The sequence below is a fragment of the Antennarius striatus genome, chromosome 22 (assembly GCF_040054535.1).
Source record: "Antennarius striatus isolate MH-2024 chromosome 22, ASM4005453v1, whole genome shotgun sequence".
NCBI classification, from domain to species: domain Eukaryota; kingdom Metazoa; phylum Chordata; class Actinopteri; order Lophiiformes; family Antennariidae; genus Antennarius; species Antennarius striatus.
This window is the reverse complement of record NC_090797.1, coordinates 6,623,785-6,644,879: the sequence shown is the minus strand read 5'-3', so window position 1 is coordinate 6,644,879 and position 21,095 is coordinate 6,623,785. Positions and strand designations below refer to the sequence as shown.

At 39.6% G+C, this 21,095-nt stretch overlaps 1 protein-coding gene across 3 annotated transcripts in view; it reads left to right on the top strand.

Moving 5' to 3' along the window:
• Nucleotides 1-21,095, top strand: part of anks1b (ankyrin repeat and sterile alpha motif domain containing 1B) — a 175,281-nt gene that overhangs the window by 46,622 nt on the left and 107,564 nt on the right. For all 3 annotated transcript variants that reach the window (XM_068306593.1, XM_068306592.1, XM_068306591.1), the window contains exons 4-6: nt 11,567-11,719; nt 13,082-13,225; nt 19,086-19,161. In XM_068306593.1, coding sequence (XP_068162694.1) covers nt 11,567-11,719; nt 13,082-13,225; nt 19,086-19,161 — 373 coding nt within the window. The remainder of the gene's footprint in view (nt 1-11,566; nt 11,720-13,081; nt 13,226-19,085; nt 19,162-21,095) is intronic.

Sequence of the window (21,095 nt, the reverse complement as noted above, 5' to 3'; positions counted from 1 at the left end):
CATTTTTGCCCCATGAGGACTTATAGTCTGAGAAGAGCTTTGCTAAAATGTCTGGACATGCCGTTTCTTTATTTGCTTCCTTCTAAAATTAGAATCAATTAGTAAATCTAATCCTCCTTCGACTCGTTGCTGCTCTTGGCCGACACAGAGGATCTTCTAAAGTTCCAGTGATCTCTCTTTCTGACAGGCGGGTTTGATTTCAGCTCTGGGAGCATTCAGCCTGTCGTTGCTGTCGTTCCTATTCAGCAAAACTGACCGTCTTCTCATTCCTCAACTTTTTTTTCTGTCCACCTCTACATGGATCATATTTATAAGATCACACACTCCGTTTTAGGATGACGCCTGAATAAAAACCAAAATCTAAGTGGTGTTAATCAGAAGTGCTGGCTGACATGTTAATGTCTACAATGTCTCGGATTAAAAGATGTCGATGCAGTGAAACAGTTTTAGTTAGCAGAGCATTATTTACTCTGTGTAAGAAGTACATTTTGCCTTGTCATCATTAGCCAAATTGTTTTCCTGTGAGGGTTGTTAGAGCCTAATTGTTTGATGTGATGAATGGTGGCCGTTTGTCCCTGAAATGAAGAAGTTTGTCAGCAAGTGAACATGGGTAATTCTTTCTCCATCCCTTCACTGATTGGTAGAGCTGAGCGAGCTGCTGGGCTGAAGACGCTGATGGGGAGGGTCCTGCAGATAGTTGCTGATCTCGGTGCATTGTCATTATGTGTTGAAGTGTGTGAATTTCCTTAAGGGCAGACATAGATGTTCCCCTGTTCTGTGATGGTTGATCGTTCCAAACATTCCTTTTAATTTATAGCTTATTCCCTATCTAAACAGCATGCCACATCATTAACGGTACATTCAATGTCCAGCAGCAAAAGAGGTCCGCAGTAATGAGAGACTTTATCAACAGTTTATTTTTAGAAAATATCTATATGCTGACAAATACTGTAATGCTGTGCTGCAGGGTTTACAATAAACCTCAACATTGTGCACCAGGGGCAGTTTTCTCGGCTGCACTCATTACAGATGACTTAACTTACATCGATACTTTTGTTTATTCTAAATGTGTTACTATTGAGTTTATCATGTGTCTAAATTGCATCAGCGTCAACAACGCACCCCCTACCCCCTACCCGACCTTCCCAACAATTCACATCGCAAATTAAAAGTGCAACGGATGAACGCTTGTCACGTGATATCTGAGTTACAGATGGACAGGCAGGCAGATTTATAGTCTCATATCAAGATAACCCTCAGCCAGCCTGATGTTGTTGATGTCCAGGAAGCGTGACTTACAAACTGTAATTTAGCATTTTCCAGTCTCTGACCATTACCAGTAGAAAACCAATTATGCTTAAATGAAGTAAATATGTTTGTTACATGCTCCCACACACAAAGATACAAAATATGTCTAACTTTCTTCACATAGTTATTTATTAATATTTATTTATTCATTTATTTATTATTTATTGAGAAAAAGATTTACTTGAGCAACAGATTTCCTAAAAATGCCTTTTTCACAGACCCTCTTCCTATTTTCCAGTGTTTCAGCAGGCACTTTGTTATTAGACTCAACAAGCAGACGTGACATTTAGACTAGAATTTGAATAATGTATAAATAAATGGAAAGGCAAAGCCAGCCGGCTTTATTCACGTTGTACATTTCCAGTATAATGGCGATTTAAAGGTCTTTACCTAGACAGCAAAAACTCACTAAGATGAATTTGAAAACAATAAACAATAACAACTTATATATTATCTGTAGAGGTTTATGTTGTTGAGTCAAATTTTAGATTGATGCTAAAATCATGTAAGCTGTCTTGTGTCTGCCAATCTTGATATCAAACTTTTATACCAAGTTCATAAATTCTTAAATTATTGTCAGCTTCTTTAAAAAGCTTATCATTATATTGTTAGATATGTTATAAATTCCTGTATATAAACCAGTACTTTTTTCAGACACTTTGAACCCTGTGGCTAAAACAATGTTGTGGCTGATCAATACGTTTTTACGGTCTGACGGCCTCCAGGGGGCGCCCTAGCAGGAAGCACAAAAGCAAGACAGGCGGGTGGAAGGGATAATGCAGCGAGGAAGACACTGCCATAGGTTGATTGTGTTTAGAACAGACACTTTGCTCATCATGCACTCCTTTTATGATGGAAAACACATGAACAAAGTCAAATGATGTAGCTTTTAAGTTATTGGCAATCTGGCTGTCGAAGTAGACACAGAGCTGTCGCATGAAAGCCTGGCATCAATGAACTGTTAGCGAGACGTTGGAGATGGCATCATTGTTTTACAGCGAGTTACAGGCAGTGTTTGTAAAAAAGTAGTAATTAAAAATTTTAAAAGTCTTTCTGTGTAAATATCTCACGTTGCAAGTCCTTGACTTCTGTGGCTTATCGACTAATGCGGCCTATATATGTACAAAGTTTTTCTCTTTTAAAATTTAGTTGGTGCGGCTTATATTCAGGTGCGGTCAGTAGTCCAGAATGTACGGTATATATGTGTTTTATTCAAAATATAGTTTCTGAATATATCTATGAATAGGAGGATCAGGAGTAATTGCAGGATATTTCAGTTTGAATATTATTTGACCTCACTTGTCAATCATCGAATTACATTGATGCTTCACTAGCATCTCTCACTCTTTGCATTGTGCATCTCAGTTTAACTGTTGAATGTCAACAAGTTGGAAATTACTGGCTTTATGGATTCTAATGTCAGCAGTGTTCAAGTCTCTGTCTATATTATAGTACTGGTGAAAATGCTCAACCTTCAGAGCTCACATTGGCTGTCTGTCACACAGCATCACACTGAGGCCCCAGCACAGCTTTGCTTTGATATTCATAAAGGTGCAGCATTTAATCTTGCCTTGAGCACTCAATTTTGCTCAGTATTGCTAAAGCATTAATGCTTATGGTGCCTGTGCAGAATATTATTGTGTGATGAATATTTTCACAGCAGTCTTGCAGATATGCTTTATCAGTGCGAGGGTGCAGTTCCTCTCTGGTTGCTGACATTAATCTGAGCCTACAGATTTATGGAGTGTTTGCTTGTTTACAATGCTCCAACTCCATATTTCCCACTGACTGTCCTGTCTGCAGTAGACAGCAGGGCCAGCATGCATTAGTCAGGATGATATACTGAAACCCATACTGGCTCACAACCACCATCCACACTTACACTAACAAACCATTGGATGCACATTATGCTGCTCTAAATAATATTATTCTGCACATAAACAATTCCTTGTGTCAGAGGTTGAGGCTGTGTGTGTCTGTGTGTAGTACTTTTATTGGATGATTTCAGGGCACCGCACTTTCCTGTTGTTATATATGCTCTTATCTTAAATGAAAGAAACTAATGAGCTCCCTTTTGTGCAGGAAGTGACAAATAGTGACATATGAGTGTGTAAGATGATTCAGCAAGGAACAGCTAATTTTGAAAAAAAGGTCTTGTGAGTATAGAGTAGTGGGAAAATTTGCCAGGAAGAGAAAGGGTTAAGTGTGTAGGTGGGTCACTTTAGCACTGCAGATAATAAAGGATTATAGAAGGTGAGGAGAAGTTATTCGATACCGGTGAACCAGTTCCGGCCCACTGTTTATTGACTAATTGGTCCCATTAGATCTCATTCACAGTGGTTCTAGCTTATTGTGGAAGCGTGTCTATGCGAGAGGATGACGTCTGAATGCAGACCATTATACATACAGTAGTTTGTGTCTGAATTTGTGAGAGACGGTGATAGATGGAGAAAAATGGCTTGTGCAGTCAAGGCTTACGCTGTTCTGCCAGGGCCATGTAGGGGATCTTGGATTGTTGATGCAAAGAAAGGCAACATAAGCTAAAGTGACAGATATTTGTGACTCCGCTTAATCATACAACATTCAAAAACCCAATCAAAAACTGATAATCTGTCTACACAGTAGAAATATAAATTGAATGAAAAGGGTGGGTTCGTCAGGAGGTATCATCAGTATGGTGAACCACCAAAGAGAGGAATGACATTTAAAGTTCACTCTTCTTCATTTGGCCTTCATGTTACCAGACCAGCATTTCAACAGATGATGAACAGGTTGGTTTCAAACAAGAGAGCCACTTCTTTCTTCAGCCATTCCTAGCTTTTTGGTCTTTTTTGTTGTGTATTCTGCTGAATTGTGATCAGATCATAGCGGTAGGAGGCTAAGAAAAGTGTTCCAAGTAATGTTCTTTGGTAGATCTCCCCCTTTGAGGTGCTTACTCTCATTCTGGCAAATGTCACAGACTGTTAAAGCATCAAATCCACCCTATCAACAGAGAGCAGGGACACAATTCTTAGAGTCCAGATCCACAATGGAACAGAAACTTCAGGTCTTATCCATGCAAATCTCAAACAGGATCAGAGAAAAAGGGCAACCTTGGCCGAATCACATACCGAAAAATTGTTTGACATTGTGCTGAAAGTATGAACACAACTCTCACTTTGGTTATAGAGACCAGATGGCTTGTAGCAACAATCATGGTACCTGACACGTCCCACTAATCCCCCACAAGACGCCGGAGTGAATGGATATACACCTCCTTTTTCTTCATAAAATAAATTTATACAAGACAAATCAGCTTCCAAGACCCCCAGCACTCTGCTGGGGGGTCTTTACTGATAAAGTGTTGTTGATAGAAGATAAAATACACATTCCTGAATGTGAGGTTTGACAAATGATGTTAGAATCCTTTCCAGAACATTGGCATGCACTCATTTCGACTCTACGGGAATTGAGCATGACTGTAATGCAACACCACATTAAAATGTCAGTCAAGATGATCACAAAATGTATTTCAATCAATCCAATCAATCAATCAATCAATCAATCAATCAATCAATCAATCAATCAATCAATCAATCAATCAATCAATCAATCAATCAATCAATCAATCAATCAATCAAACATCCACTCACCCACCCATCCATCCATCCATCCATCAATCGAGTTGTATTTATAAAGCGTTTAATCATGGCAACAGACATTTCAAAGCGCTTTAACAGACAGAAAAACCCAACAGAACCCTCTGAATGAACCCTGCCAGGACTAAGCCCTACTGTCTCTGTCTGAGTCAAATCTAAATTGCTATAGCCAACCTGAAAGTCTTACTGTGCTCATGTTTTTCTTCAGTGATTGCCAGAGGTGCAGCCCCTCAAGCTTTGTGGTACCCATCTGCTACTTCAAGAAACCCTTGGGCCAGCCTGAAAGGCTTTCTTGTTTCTTCTTCAGCTTCATCACTTTCCTTACCACCACTATCCACCAGAGTGTTCTTGATTTGACCTCAGACTTTCTGACTGTGTCTCCTGGAAGCTGATTCTGCTGTGGATTTCCACTTCATCATCAAGATACATGATGGATTTGTCCAGATAGAGGCATCCACCACACGTTCCCTGCCCTCAGTATGATTTTGATTTACTGTACAAGGTCTTTCCAGCACCTGTGTAGCCATTTCGTCCTCTTCTACTGACTAAGCGGTGATCGGTTTACAGCTGTCAGTCTTATAACATAACCATGTCAGTGACGTGCACTGACGTTCATGGCTGGTGAGGCACTGATCTCATCATAATTAGATTGACAAACATACAGTATGAAACTACAGTGTAGCTTGTTCACCATTTAATAAGCAACAGTGAGTGGGTTATGTCTAAAGTCTCGAGCAGAATTATTTACACATACAAACTGTAACACAGAAATAAGCACATTTGATTAAAAAAAAGTTATGTTGTTACTTACATGTTTGTATATAGTATTGTATATATATCAGATAGCAATACGGTCTCACTGTATAGCATGCGAGCACAGCTAGCTGAGCCATTGCGAATCCATGGTGAGGCTCGGCTGGCTGGTTCTTCACCGCAGGTCTCTTCTCAGTATTTCAACGGTAAATGTGAAAATTCAGCGATTTTTAGGTCTAAGAACTTGTGGCCGAAGTACTGTGGTGAATGGGCTGTGCTATGCTAACTCCACTGTAGAGAATTTTAATATGTTTTATCATTTTTTGTTACTTCAGTATAGATTTATCAAAAGCAAGATGACAAGAAATGAGATGAAATAGTGATAGGGAGTGATGACATTGGCCCCTTGGCTTTTTTTGCCTTAGGATTTGAAGCAGCTGAGCTTGAAATAACATGCATCCAAGCAAAGTATGTTGACTGACTAATGATGACACATTTTACCTCAAGGTACTTGCCCAGAGCAAAACTGGAATCAGAGAGTCTTTTGCTTGTGCATGACCGTGGAATTGTGAGGGAGAGTTGTGTCCCTGAGACTGTTCTTCCCACCAACATAGTGCAGATGTGGTGTGTTCCCTGTGTGTGTGTGTGTGTGTGTGTGTGTGTGTGTGTGTGTGTGTGGGTGTGTGTGGGAACCAGCCTACAACCGCAGGGCTTCTTCTGTCAAAGGCCTCTGGCCAAGTCAATTTAAAGGTTATTCTGCGTACGCGTCCATGTGGTTGACCGATTAGGTCAAGTATGTCCCCCTGTGCTGCTGATACATCCCAAGAATGTTATTGTATCCCCCAGTAGAAGGACAGATGAGTTCATGCTTGTCTTTTTGTCCTCTTTGTTTTATCCTTCTCCTTTATACTTCATTGACACAATAAGACCAATTAGAAGCATCTTAATGAAGGACACTTTCAGACCTCTCACCAGGTGCATCAAGCCTCTTGGCTTCTGAGAAGCTTTGTGAATTGAGCCGAAAGTAAAAGGTCAGTAGTGTTACTCGACAGTTTTGTGTCCCATTGAGTTTGTGGCTGCAGGTATTCATGTCATTCTTGATAATCCCATGCCCTATTACACGTGTATTTTGCTACCACACATGAAAATGAAACCACATGTTTTATAAAGGTCAACATGGGAATGCATGCCATGTGAGAACACATATACCCTGGGAAAGTTCATGCACAAACATCACCTAATGCCATGCTGCCAAAACACACACGCAGTCACACTGAGCCATAGGATGTTTCCTTATGAGTAATGTGTTTAAACAAAATGTTATGTCATATGTTTTACTCGGCTTGGAGCGGGCTTGCTAATTAAAGTTCAGCAAAAGAAAACTGATTCATTTCACCATGAATCAAAACAAACTACAGCCCTGAGTGATATTACAAGATGAGAGCAGATTGTGTGTGAGCGTGTCAACGGGGGTGTTATATAATGACACAGGAAAACATTTGCAAGGTTTCCTTTGCGACCAATTGACGACAAATTCAAATCCAATGCTTAATTTACCCTACAAAGTGATTCCATCCCTACAGGGGGTCAGATTTTAAATTTGGGTTAAGGATTATAGCTGTTTTTACAAAAACTAAATTCCTTCATAATCCATTAAATTTCACTTAATCGTTATTAAAATAGAAATTAAAATTTGGGAACAACAAGAAATAGCAGACAGGGATGTGAAAAGTTAAACTGTTTTCTTTTGCTGAATGTATTCAGATGCATCACATTAATAGACAGGAAGGAGATGGTTTCACCTTGAGTATCTGTAGTTTTTTTATTGTTTATTTATTTACCCAGCGCTCCCGGGCAATAGGACGAGGTGCTGGGATTATGAGATGCTGTAACGCAGACGATGCCTGTCCTGTGCATCGGTTTATCAGCATTAACATGGTGTATGCTCAAACAAATATCTCTGTGCTTCATTCACTCTGGTTTCATTTGAGCATAGGCCTGGCTGATATGGCTCCCTTATTTACTTGGGTGTAGCTGCTTGTTTGTTCCTCTACGGATGAATTTCGAAAAGACTGATAGTGTTTACCATGGAGAACATGTGTATGCTTGTGTGTTTGTGTAAAATACAATGAGTGTGCAAGTAGATTGTTAGGGTAAGAGATATTATGAACTGTTGCATGAATTGTAGACATATATAACAAAAAATGACAACAGACTTCTCTAAACTAAATTAAAACCCAGAAAATTGTCTTGGTAAAAAATAGCCAGTTTATATTGCACATACTTTTTATTGCACGTACTTTTTAAATGTCTTTTTGAGCAATAAACCTGTATGAGCACCAAATGCTGCAGAGAAAAGTACTGTCATCTGGCATTCCGATAATGTGCTGCCATGCCTGTTGATGTGTCATTAGTAGATGGTGGCAGCTCAGAGCCCCATCAGGAACAATACATGGAGCGCTAGATGATATCGGAAAGCTGTCAGTAAGTATAATGGAAATATATAGCCGAGACTGAAAACATGGCGGGAGGATTTTCACTTCTTCTCCTGCTGTCCCGCCTCCTCTTCCTCACCCTGTCACTCTTTGTCTGTTCATTTTTTGTCACTCTTTTTTTCTGTCTGGCAATTGTGTTTTTCCCTATCTAAAGCTTTGTCAGTTCAATCAGCTGCACTTCACAGAGAGAACTGGGCTGAAAAAAAGCTTTATTGTTTGCTTAACGCTACTGAGACCAAATCGGGAAGTAGCAGCGATACCAATATTTGCAATCTTCTTCCTAGTAGTTATCATATCTACATTCATTTGACTCTATTCCATCAGCTAAGTGTGAATATTGTCAGTCACACTTAACTGATGACATAATCCCTTATCCCTGATGTAAATAATAAAATTTTTGCCAAATCTCATCATCCTTGTCCAATCAGTAGGAGCTATTGATTGTATCACACAGTTGTCATCAGCATATAGAGTTGTTCAGGTGTCATGGTTAAGTATGCGATTGCTATCAGTACTGAACACTTTACTCTATTTGCCAAACAAATGTCAGGGGTTGTATGATGATTAAAAGGATAGAAAGCAGAAAATATGTTTCCTCGTCAAACCCCCATGAGTTATTCAAGTACCTTATTGCGATTGTGGTTTTCCTTCAGACATGCAGAGGACCATCTGGTTGGCAAGAGGTTGCGTTCATAATCAAGTACAAAACGTAAAACGTCAAGAGACAAAGTAGAATGTGTGCAAGATTTGTAAAAATAACGATTCAATATCCATCTTCTATCTGTGGGAGTCAACTGACAGTCATACCAAAGGTGTTCTCTGGTAATATGTCCCTTCTCTAAAATTGCAATGGTTGTACGCTATCATTAGGCACTACTTTGGTTTTGATCATTGCAACAGGCTATGTCAATAGCAGAAATCCATTGCATGTGTTTGACAAGCTGTGAAAAACATAATTGTGGACAAAAAAATAGATAATATGAATTCTGTTCATTGGTCAACTTTGTAAAACATACATGATGAAGACAGTCAACCGAGTACAGGCAGTTTGATTCAAAGGTTCAAAAGTCTTTATACTGTGAATTCTGATTGGAGAAGGAATTAATCACTTGTAAGTGGTGGGCGGAGGGTTTGTTCAACCATAAGCAACTTATCAAGCTTCATATTTTATCAGTTGCTTGTTTGTTTGTTTGTTTTTCTTCATTGTGTGGAAAGGCTACAGTCGACGAGTGTGATAAAATGCTCTGATGACTATGTGGTGGGAAACACCTCCATGGTGTTCTTTGCTTCTCATTTATCATTTATCTTGATAACATGATCAAAATGAATTACCCACTGGGTTACTATCTCAGATGCTCTTGCACTGAACCATTGATAGATGCTCTATTCTCCAGAGTGCTACCCACACTAAATACTTTCATTCAAATGACCGATAAGGCTGTATTTTTGCTTGATTTGGGACTTGCCAGGAGTTTATTACACTGTGATGAAGACTAAATAGCGGACTAGATAAAATGAAGCCAAAATGAGTCCTAGAGGACAGTGGAGAATTGGAATATAGCAGAATAGTCACACTGGAGCAGGGCAAATGGAGGTAATTATACATAATGCAACCAACAATTACACCAGGAAACCGACTGTGAATGAAAGAATATGAATTACAGTGTGCCTGAGTGTGTGTGATTACTGTGCTTAAGGTTCAGTGGGGCTGCAATCAGATCTGCTCTGTAAGATTCCTTTCTGCTGTCAATGGAGGGGTGGGTGGATGGTCCCGGGGGAAAACAGATGGATCTGATTGGCTAAGGAGGTGGCAAAGCCGTCTGTTTTTGCTGCTACATCACATGGTCGTCTTCATGTTTCGGTCTTTTTTATTCACACAGTATCTCTTCATCACTGCTATAGCAAGAGGGGTATATGAAAGGCTATAGAGAGGTGGAGAGGGAGCTGTGGCTCTGGGGAGAAACAGAGTAGGGAAAGGCGTGAGATGAGATCTGAGAAGGAGAGTGTGGTCATGGTGCTTTGGAATTTTATCATGGGAGCTTGAGAGGTGCTGTGGAGGCAGGAAATGTGAGGCAATTTGATAAAGACATCGTTGGAAAGGGTGTGGGATCACTAGTATGTTTCTTTTATTGAAGCATGACAAGGTGTGCGAACATTAAAATAGAAGCTTGATAATCAGCCCAACTGGGTGTTTTATTTAGTCTGACATCTTGTCTAGCTTAGCATCCATTTGACCTTTTTTCAGTTTTACTTCATTTTCAATTTTTCTTTTCTACATTTTTTCACAGAGACAAAATAAATTAATGAAATGAATGTTATTATCATCATCATCTTCCTTAACACATTCATTTTTGTTCATTTTCTTCTTTGATTAATCTGATTATATCTTTCCAGGTTGTGAAGTTTAAATGTAACACATCTAAAAACATCTTGCCCCATCCCATCTTAAAGCTTTCCTTACCAGCCAGGTTGATGCCCCAAGATGTTTTTACAGCATTTCTAAGAATAATTATTTTAACACATATAGTCTAGAATCCACAAATGGTATAATAACAAAGCTTTAGTACAAATACTTTAATTATTATTTGGTACTCTGTAATTATACTTGGGAGACAAAAGCAGATTTTATGTTTGTTAACCTTGATTTTTGTGGGACAGGTTCTCGATCTGCGTCTCACAATTTATCTGAATGCCTACAGGCCCCTTGTGTGTGTGTTTCGGGCCTGTACCCATATGTATACATGTGTGACGATGATGAAAACCATTATGGTTATGTTTGCCACAAAAAATGGTTTCCAGATTATCTATTTTCAGTTAGGAATACTCACAGACTTGCTCTTTCTCTTGTCCACTGGTCTGGTTATCAATCATGTCTCTCATTCCTTCATGGGTCTCTGTATGGGTTGTTTGAAAAGAGAGCTAATGGACTGTTGGGACAACTAACTTCTTGTCCTGCCAGGGCCCCCTGGAGGACCAGGAAGTAACCCCAGTAGCCGTTAACATCTCGATTTCCAAGCACACATTGCTATCTGAGCTTTGTCAGGGTAGAAAAGTATCGAGTGTGAATGGGCTTATTTTATTATAAGGTCTAAGTCGGTTGGATGGAAGTTGACAGACTGTCTGTGAGTGCCGGGAAAAGACTTACAGTCATTGCTTTTCTTTCACGGACAGGAAGCTATAGATTTCCACATGCACTTCTAACAAACCTGACATGCTTTTGGAATTAGCACACCAAAGATATACTGACTGAAACATGTGCTTCGTATGTGCAGCAGGAGTTTCTGCACAGAATGTAGCTTTCGATCTTCACCTTGTATCAGATTCACAATAAAGAAATCCTTCAACCGTTCTATCTTTTTAATTCATTCATAGAACCATGAGAAGGAAACGGCGCTTCACTGTGCAGCCCAGTACGGACACTCTGAGGTGACTTCAGTCCTGCTTCAGGAGCTGACTGACCCCACCATGAGAAACAGCCAGCAGGAAACACCTCTGGACTTGGCAGCACTGTATGGCCGCCTGCAGGTCAGTGAGAATGACTTTAGTCTTGTGCCTATGACAGTTTGCGTTATACATAATCATGATTATTAAGGATGAATATACAGTATCTTAACATAATATTTCTCAAATTTTCATATTTTTACTTTGTAATTTTGCTTAAATATGACTGAATTAATATATAAACTGAGAATCCATTTACAGCAGACAGTACAGTGTTTTGCAGATGCGGCTCATTAGACCAGAAGTGTGCTGTTTAGACCATTAATATAAATTTCGTATTTTAAAAGAGGAAAATGCACATTTGACTGAACTGTACCCCAGCATGCAAGTCACTTTCATTTAAATTATATTGTATTTCACACTCAATGCGACAGGTAGAAGTCAAACTGCACTTACGCAACTGTTCATTCACTTCATTCACTTTAGAAGGACTACACCACAAATGCCTGCTGATGTTACAGTGCAATCACACATTCTCACTGCTAAGGTATTGAGTAATTGAAGTCAAGCAATACAAGTTTGTCTCAGTGTAAATGAATAATTTATAAAGGCATAGGTATTTCTTGCTTGCTCTCTGCATGATAATGTAGGGAAATCCCTATGGTGTAAGCTGCTGCTGCATAGAGATGTAACTAACACAGGGCAAAAGTTTATTATACACACACACATGCACACACGCACACACGCACACACACGCACGCGCGCGCGCACACACACACACACACACACACAAAGGCACACATTTAAAGAGGAAAAGAACAGTGTGTGGTCGAGAAGGGCTATTAAAAGCAGCATCCATAACCAACCAGACAAGAGGGTGGATCCAGCAAATCATCACAACCTCTGACTGCAGACAAAGTGATTGACAGGTCTGTGAATGTAAACAACTTACATTGCAAAACAAATTCTGAAACTGGCTGTGCATATTCTGCTAACTGTTTGGTAAGCCTTGACTGATACAATTCAGCTGGTATTAGCTAAAAATCTAAAATAGTAGAACTCTCTTTTATATTGAGTTTTTTTGATAATAACCTCTAATGTAATGATGATGACATGATGTGCACTGTAAGCTAACTAGCCGCATGCTAGTAATTGTTTCTTCAAGATGAGCTTGCAAAGGTTTGCACTTCCTTTTTGGTAGAAATCCAAATCTTCTACTTTTAACTTGAACTCTTTTCCAACACTATAATTCAGTATTAACAGTGAAAATTCAAATTCTTCAAAAACGGATGAATTGTGGGCTGGGTGGGCTTCCATCTGTGTGATGGTTGTTCTCTATTTCTCTGGCTGTCTTTATGTTTTCTGTATTTTTTTTTTTGGGGGGGGGTAACTAATGACCCTCCTTCCACGAACATTGCAAACATAACACTGAATCTTTCTCCACAGGTGGTGCGTATGTTGGTTAGTGCTCACCCCAACCTCATGACCAGTCACACTCGCCGACACACTCCACTTCACCTCGCTGCGCGCAACGGACACCACAGCACTGTCCAGACCCTGCTAGAAGCTGGCATGGACATCAACTGTGTGGTAAGGAAAAAACATCAGCTATCAACATCACAGGCCGCAATGGCTTTTAAAATCATGACAATATAGTGAAAATGTAGCTTATTTACTCTCTTGTCTAAGGGCAAACTCTCCCTTTGACACAATGTGATTTGAAATACTATTTATATGGTTACTTAAGCTAATCTACAGCTGGAAGCTATTCTTACACTAAGCAAGAAGTCAGTGTTTCTCAGCTAACACGTTCAAGTATATCATATTTGGAAATTATCAGGGGTGATATTGTAATATATTATTTCAAAGTCATATACGTACACACAGATTTAGTCTTTATTTCTTTTATGTCTTTTTTTCCGTGGTGCACTGGCGTCGCGCCCGGAGTTTGGTGACAGCGGCTGAAGCGGTTGATGATGAATGAATGAATGTCTTTTTTTACTGGAAAAAAGTTTGACTCCCGTCTCTCCTGTATGTGAAGTTAATGTTTGAAAAAGCTGCTTTTTTGCATTTTTAATAATGTAGACTTTTGTTTGTCTGTTTATGATCAACCACAAACATAAATATGTGTTTTTTCAAAAGTGTGCTGCTCTTCTTACATTCTTGTGCGTGCACCTTATATGCCTGTGTGATGTGAGCCTCCAATGGTGTGGTTGTGGGATGAATAATTGATTGAGAGAAAAGATCGAGTGAGGAAGAAGAAGAGGAAGAGGACAGGCTGTTCCTGTGAGGTCCAGGGAGTTCATGGTCCTCTCTCTCATCCTCTTTAGACACACATCTTAAGTCAAGAAATAGAAACAGAATCAGTGGCAGCCTCTTTGTCATGCTGTTTGGACTGCACCTCTGCACTCATTTACATTTTATCTGATTGTGTATTCCGAGTCGGCCAGACAATTCAAACACAACTTTGTCCCGACCCTTTCTGGGCCATTTGTTATTGTGAAGCCTTGTCAGAATTCCTCCACGCTTTACTGCTTTCTTCAAAAATGTTTTCTTTCTCTTGAGATGGTTTTCTCTGACATCTAAACTTTTTGACTTTGTTCACTTTGCTGAAATGTTAAGTGAAGACCCCCCCCCCCCCTTACAGTGCTAATTTGTGTCTTAATACAATTTCTATGGAGTAATTGCTGGTAATGACTAAAACTACTGTACCATTCAAATTGCAAGTGTCTTTTTTTTGTGTCGGTCTGTGCTCATGTGGGAGTTCACAAACAACACATCAGCAAGACAAAATGTACCTTCATTTAGTGAGAGTTGGAAGATCCACAAAATTTCTCATTGTGTGCCAACTGAAGCTTTTTAGTCCCAGATGTTAACACATTAACTCATAATTAAACTTTGCAACAAAGTTGTTTATTGCTCTTCCAGAAACATTCATTCTTGATTGTGTAATCTTCATGCTCGCGTCACGTTTGCACACTGATGCCATGGAGCTCGTACCATGAATCACGTTGACTCCTTAACACAACACAATATAAGACTGACCCGAGCTGTTTGATGCTTCTGCATTCCCCCCCTCCACATCTCTCTCAAGTATCGCTATCAAATAAAGCAGAACTGCCCCCTGCTGTTGTTAAACTAAGTTGACTTTTATTAAATGTGAACATCCTGTTTTTCCAGTTTTCCGGAAACTAATTGAGTATTTTTTGTGGTGTTAATGCAGAAACGTTCAAACAGTGACTTCGGAGCATTTCAATTAGCAGCTTGTATTCCTAACTGTTTGCTAGAGTCACATCCTTTACTGCTTGATTTCATCTTAATTCAGCTTAAAGACATGAAAAAGTCTGAAGATGCATTTGAGACTTAGAAATAACTGCACATTTGCTGCATCAGTACAAACTCTACAGTCATCTTCTGGCATCTCCGTGAGGCTCTTATTATGCAACATGCTAAAATGCTTCAGCATCAGCTAACACTGATTTTGGCCTGAGAGTCTTCACGTTGGCTCACAGGTATGACTTCATTTTGTGCCACACATAAAAGCCCTGTAAGATAATGTGTTCTTTCTTTTTCCAGGTCATGCAAATTACATTTACACACAATAAACATAGCATATAAATTGACTTTCTTGTGTACAACCAAAGGCCGAGGAGGATCTGTGTGTCTGTGTATTTTGTCCCTGCCCTCCAGGATATGTTCAGAGTTGTTACAATCTTATTGCAGCAGCACTTTCTCGTGTTTATATGTGAATGTAATTTCTGGAAACTAGATCTGTTGGATATGAGTTTCTTTCTGGTGCCCACTGTGTGAGGAGACACATGACTCAGCGGCACTGTGCCCATCTTCTCTGCCTTCTGTCAGTGTTGCGGGCTGTGCGTGTGTTTGTGTGTGTTTTTGTGTGTGTTACGCTGTGATCTGAAGAGAAGGGCTGTGTGTCTCTGCAGGAATTTGGCCTCGGGCTCTATGTGTAGTGAATAACACTATATGGCTTTGATTTTCCTCGTCCTCTCCTCTATATGCACCTGTAAATCTCTCCCTCCCTCTGCCTACAGATGATGAATGCTGCAAGCCTTTGATATCTTCTCTGTAATTTAACCTTCACTCTTGGACTACTCTATTTCATTTTTCCTGAAAATAATTCGTAGAAACTGAGTCATCTTTCAGTTTTTCCTCCAACACAGACACAGCAAGGTCTCCTCTTGGCACTTTTGGTGTGTTAAATTCAGTCGTCATTTTGGAAATCATGCTTCTTCCTGGCTTCAGGAACATGTTTCCACTACTACTTGGCTTTGGTGAAAAGGTATATCTTTAGAATGGGAATGTCATCTTACATTTCAATGAGTGCAGACTAGTTATAAGATAAAACCGCAGATACAACCTCCTGGTTTTTAAGATCTCATAAATATCGAAATATGTCAGGCTCTTGTGACTCTAATATGAGCTGCGATACAGAAACTGACAGGTTTACTCTTCCCTGAAAAGAAGAGGCTCTGAAATCTAACATATATTATACATAGATTATATTTCAGAATATTTCTCATCATAAAATCAGAAATGTACTTTTCTTCCCCATAGTTTCTTAATTGTTGTCCTAATCGAAAGACTATCAAAACCTAACAAGTTTTATTTCTCTAGCTTCAGACTTTATTCTATCAGTGAAACATTTCAAGTAAATATAATTTTACAATAAATTCTTCTTTTGAAGCTTAGTAGGACTTACGAGATTAAAATAAATTATAATGTAATGTAAAATGAAATGTTCATGTATGTTAAGTACATTTGAGCTGGGTTCATGCATGTAAATAAAAGAACAAGCTACATAACTAATCTGGATTACTGGATTGTTCTTGTAGAAACTGGGACACACTGGTTCTCCATTATTCTCTGCAATTTAGACTGACTTCAATTTATGTAGCAGTTAGTCAGCAAGAGTGATCGCAAACCATCTAATGATGGTTTACATGCTGAAATAAAAGTCAGATAATTAGAGTGTATAGACTAGCCCTCAACGCTAACGAATATCTAGAGAAGCTAAGTGTAGCTCTTTTTCCACAGCTTCTTCTGGTGGACAGAAGCTGTGGAAAACTCTGTTTTTCTACATCTTTCACTCTATGGTATGGCCTGCATGGGTGTAGTGTCAAAGCTGGAGTGGTGACAGTAAAGAGGGGATGCTGTGAGAGAGTCACAGATGGCCAGCTTGTAAACTGTCATGAGTGAAAGCACTGTGTGTGTGTGTGTGTGTGTGTGTGTGTGTGTGTGTGTGTGTGCGTGCGTGCGTGCGTGTGAGCGTGTGTGTGAGAGCATGACAGTGCAGGTCAGTAATTGGAGTCAAGCCATATAGGTCTATCTGAGTGTGGATGAATAATTCATACTAGCTATGTGTGTCTCTCTCAGACTGTTTCCATAACATTGGAGGGAAATCCCTGCAGAGGACCCTGCTGATGAGCTGCAAGGTAGCCAATGAAAATGAAGAAGTTTAGTATAAACACACACTTGTAAAAACATCACATCCACATGTTCCAAGTTGCTTTAACAACAATGGTTCGACTCTGAAACAGAAAGTCATCCACCTTTCAATTCCCGGAAACTCTTGAAAGAGTGACAATTGTCTTTGTTTCCTTGTGACATCATTGTGTGATGGCCATGGGAAACAGGACAGGAAGTGGTATAGAGATGACCGCGGTGTGTGGGGGTTAGCGGGGAAATGAGTGTGTGTGTGTGTGTGTGTGTGTGTGTGTGTGTGTGTGTGTGTGTGTGTGTGTGTGTGTGTGTGTGTGTGTGTGTGAGTGTGAGGAAAAGTGGGTGGATATTTTCCTGTGCTCCTGCCTCTCGCCTGTGGGTAAAGATCCTCAGGCTAAACTTCTACAGCTACAAATGTGACCACACGTCTCTCTTCACTTTGGACTTATGCCTACATGATATTGTATTAACATAATAGTGAGATTGACCTTTGACCTTTCGAGGACGACTGTCGGAACTGCTGCTTCTGGCCTGTTTGATTACATTTGGACTGCAGAGGAAAAAGACCGGCCACAGTAAGTTCAGCCTTCCCGCAGAGGACAAATGTGGTCATGTGGTGCAGTTCTGCGTTGGGCTGAATCTTCCTGCCACATATAATCAGACCTCTCTGTCATCTATATAATTTTTTTGTCATTGAGGCTGGAAGTTTGGTTGGGTCCAGATTTTCCTGCGTCGTCAGGAATCCAACTGTTTCAGGCTGTGTTTTGCTGGGTGTGAAGTGGTGTGACTGTGTGTGTTATTATATCACGCCTGCATAATGTACAGTGTTTTTCAGTCTGTAATGAAGACATATAGAAAGCCCATTACTTTGTAGAACAGAAAGTGTTAAGTTCTAATGGAATCAACGTGACAAAATTACATAATAGTATATGTATCTTCCTGTTTCATGTAATGTTTAATGACTTGATCACATTGTACCATAGACGTTAGAGTACAGGTATAGCTGATGTTCATTAACTTAGCTGCCTGAAGTGCTGCTGCATTATATTTCATCACATTGAGAAGAGCTTCCAATTCTTTCCCTCCTAATTTTGATGAGTGGGAGTGCTCAGATGCAGCTTTAGTCATGATCAGAAGTTCCACCGGGTACCTGAATTTAGTTCCATAAATTAGTATAACCCAAACATCATGTTGCTATATATAATCTATTTCACATGTAGGTGAAGATACTTAAATGAGTAAATTGATTCCTTTTGCATCCTTGAGGAAAAATAATGTGAAACAGTCCTTTAAAGATTCGGATGTGCAATACGATGAAATGACCAATCCATGATGGTAAAATGAAATACTAACATCTTTTCTTGTCACATGATGTACATTGACATGTCAAAATAGCTGTAAGACTCTTTTTAAACTACCTGATTTATAACAACCATATATATCCATCAGTCGTCTATTCTTTAGCTTTATTTGTTCTCATTCCTCCTGTGCAGGGTGAATATAAGCACTTTCTCCTTCTTTTATTGTGGCCCCTGAGTGTTGCTCGGTGGGCTTGTCGGAGTAATCGTCTCTCTCATCACCACTGATCCAAGATGAAGCACTTACCGGCACCATCCCATCGACAGTTTCCATGTGTTGCATCACATCTGTAATATCCCCATTAGAGGCACTGGAGACTCGATGCGGGCAGGCGATGGTTGAGGGAAATTGGGACATTTCCACTCAGGCTCCCGTTGCTTGTGTAATGGTTTGAAATCGGTGTGGCCTCTCGCCGTCTGCAGCCAAAGGAATGTGACTTTTTCTAATCTTGCTGAATCTCGCTTTCGTTTAGTAAGACAACGAGAGGTTGTCTGAAATCAAATGTTGTCTTCTTCCGTTTAATACCCATCTGCTTCAGGAATGATTTTCTTGTTCTCAAACCACTTTCATATTGTTTTCACATGCTGAACTGATAGAATGCTGACCCCCTCTCCTCCTGCTTCCTCCTCAGACCGAGAATGGCAGTGCCCTCCATGAGGCAGCTCTCTTTGGGAAGATGGATGTAGTTCGCCTTCTGCTTCACTCAGGTGGGTCTGTAAATGGAACAACAAAAACCAAGTCGGACTGCTTGTTAGTGTGTTTTTCCCTTGACTTTGCTTTCTCATTTTTCCCAGACGGTGAGTTAAAAATGGTCTCAGGTGAACTCCAGACATCTCTCTCTGCTTTTGTAAAATATTAAACTTGCAGTTTCATCAGCGGCTTCACAGTTTTTCAGTGCGGTGCTGTATGATAGGAGAATGTGTTCCATCAAAACCAGTGATGTCACTATACTTGATAGTTGGGTCAAATGTCTTTCAGATAAGTGGGGGCGAAAACTTAACTCATTGGGGACGCTCAACATTTCCAGGACAAGTAGAGCTGCAGATATTGTTCGCAAAAATTGTTATCTCTGCTTAAGTTAAAAGTTCATGTTTGGAAAAAAAAGTCATATATTGTATTTTCTACACAATCCTAATCTTACTTGACATGCCCTGACCAGACAAAATTTCCAAATATATTCAGTCATGTTTTCAGCTCTCAAAGCTGTAAAGCCAACAATAAATGAGTAATGACTTTGGAAATGTACCAGTACATGCTTCTTACTGAATAAGTAAATGCATGGATGTTTGGCATGTATGTGGTCCCTCTGTATAAAATGTGGTCCCTTTACAGCCTATGATTTTGATATTTCTAGATTTGGAGAGATTTACAATCTTTTAATCCAGAACAAATTTGGTATTAACACTGCCCTTTGGTGTTACCGCCAACCCCCATCCCCTTTCCTCTAGCACTTCTGGTTTCCTGCAGGACTTCCTGTGGGTGGTCATGTGTTTTGCCCTCAATGTTATTTACATCCCTGTTCAACACAACTCTGTGCTGCCTTGATTCGCTGAACTTTAATCACACACAATCCTTCAAATTTAATGTGTGTATGGAAGGAAGGGTGTTGTAGGGCTGCAGGATGGAAAGTCAGCCTTTCATTTTAGGCCATGAACATACATGGTGAAACGTACAGTCAGCACACATTACAGACATAATCAACATGTTTTCTATCCTTGCTTTTTGAACTTGATCATGTAACACAGCTTTCCCCAGCCAGTGTGTTTAAACGTTCAGTCATTCCTATCATAATCATAGTTTGTAGTAAACATAAAGCTGTAGCCGCTTAGCTTAGCAAAAGGACATTAATCAGTGGAAACAGTTGCCCTTTAAGGTTATATGTCAGAGTGTTTCTTAGCCTGGACAACTAACCCCTGAAGACTTTTATAGTTGCAGCTTCTGAAAGCAAAGATTCATCCAAACACACAACTTCCTGTTCAAACAAGACTGACACCAGAGTAACATTGTAACAATATGTTGTGTTGGCCTGCCCTAACATACAAACAAAGATATATTGATGCTATTAATACTATATTAAAAAGATACATTGATATTATTGAAACAATATTACAAAGATGCTAGATTCCAGTTAGTGGGGTCATTTGTTTTACATTTTGATGGAGCTGAGTTGGTTCCACTGTTTTCCTGTGTTTAGTTCTAAGCTAATGTTTTGCTGCATAGAAGCATTCACTATGCAGACATGACAGTGTTATGGGTCATCTACTGTGATCTATGATGTCATTTATTTCCCGACACTTCAGTCAATTTCCATTAACATCAGGCATACAATTTCATTAGTCATTCAATTTACAGTATTCTGTTTTGTGTGTAATCAATTTACTAAACACAAAAGAACTAATGCAGTTGTTGTAAAATTAGTTCATCTTACTGTTGCTATGACCTGCCTTACTTTGCTTCTGATTGACACTATTTTTTCATAGCTCCTCGCTAAAAACAAACTTTTAACCATAATATAAATGTCATTTTCATACCATGCCATTCATCGGTAGAAGAGGGTTGGTCACAGTGGTACTGCACCAGGATACATGAAAATTTAATCATAACCTGGATCTTAACCACCTTGTTGAAAAGCCTCGTCAAA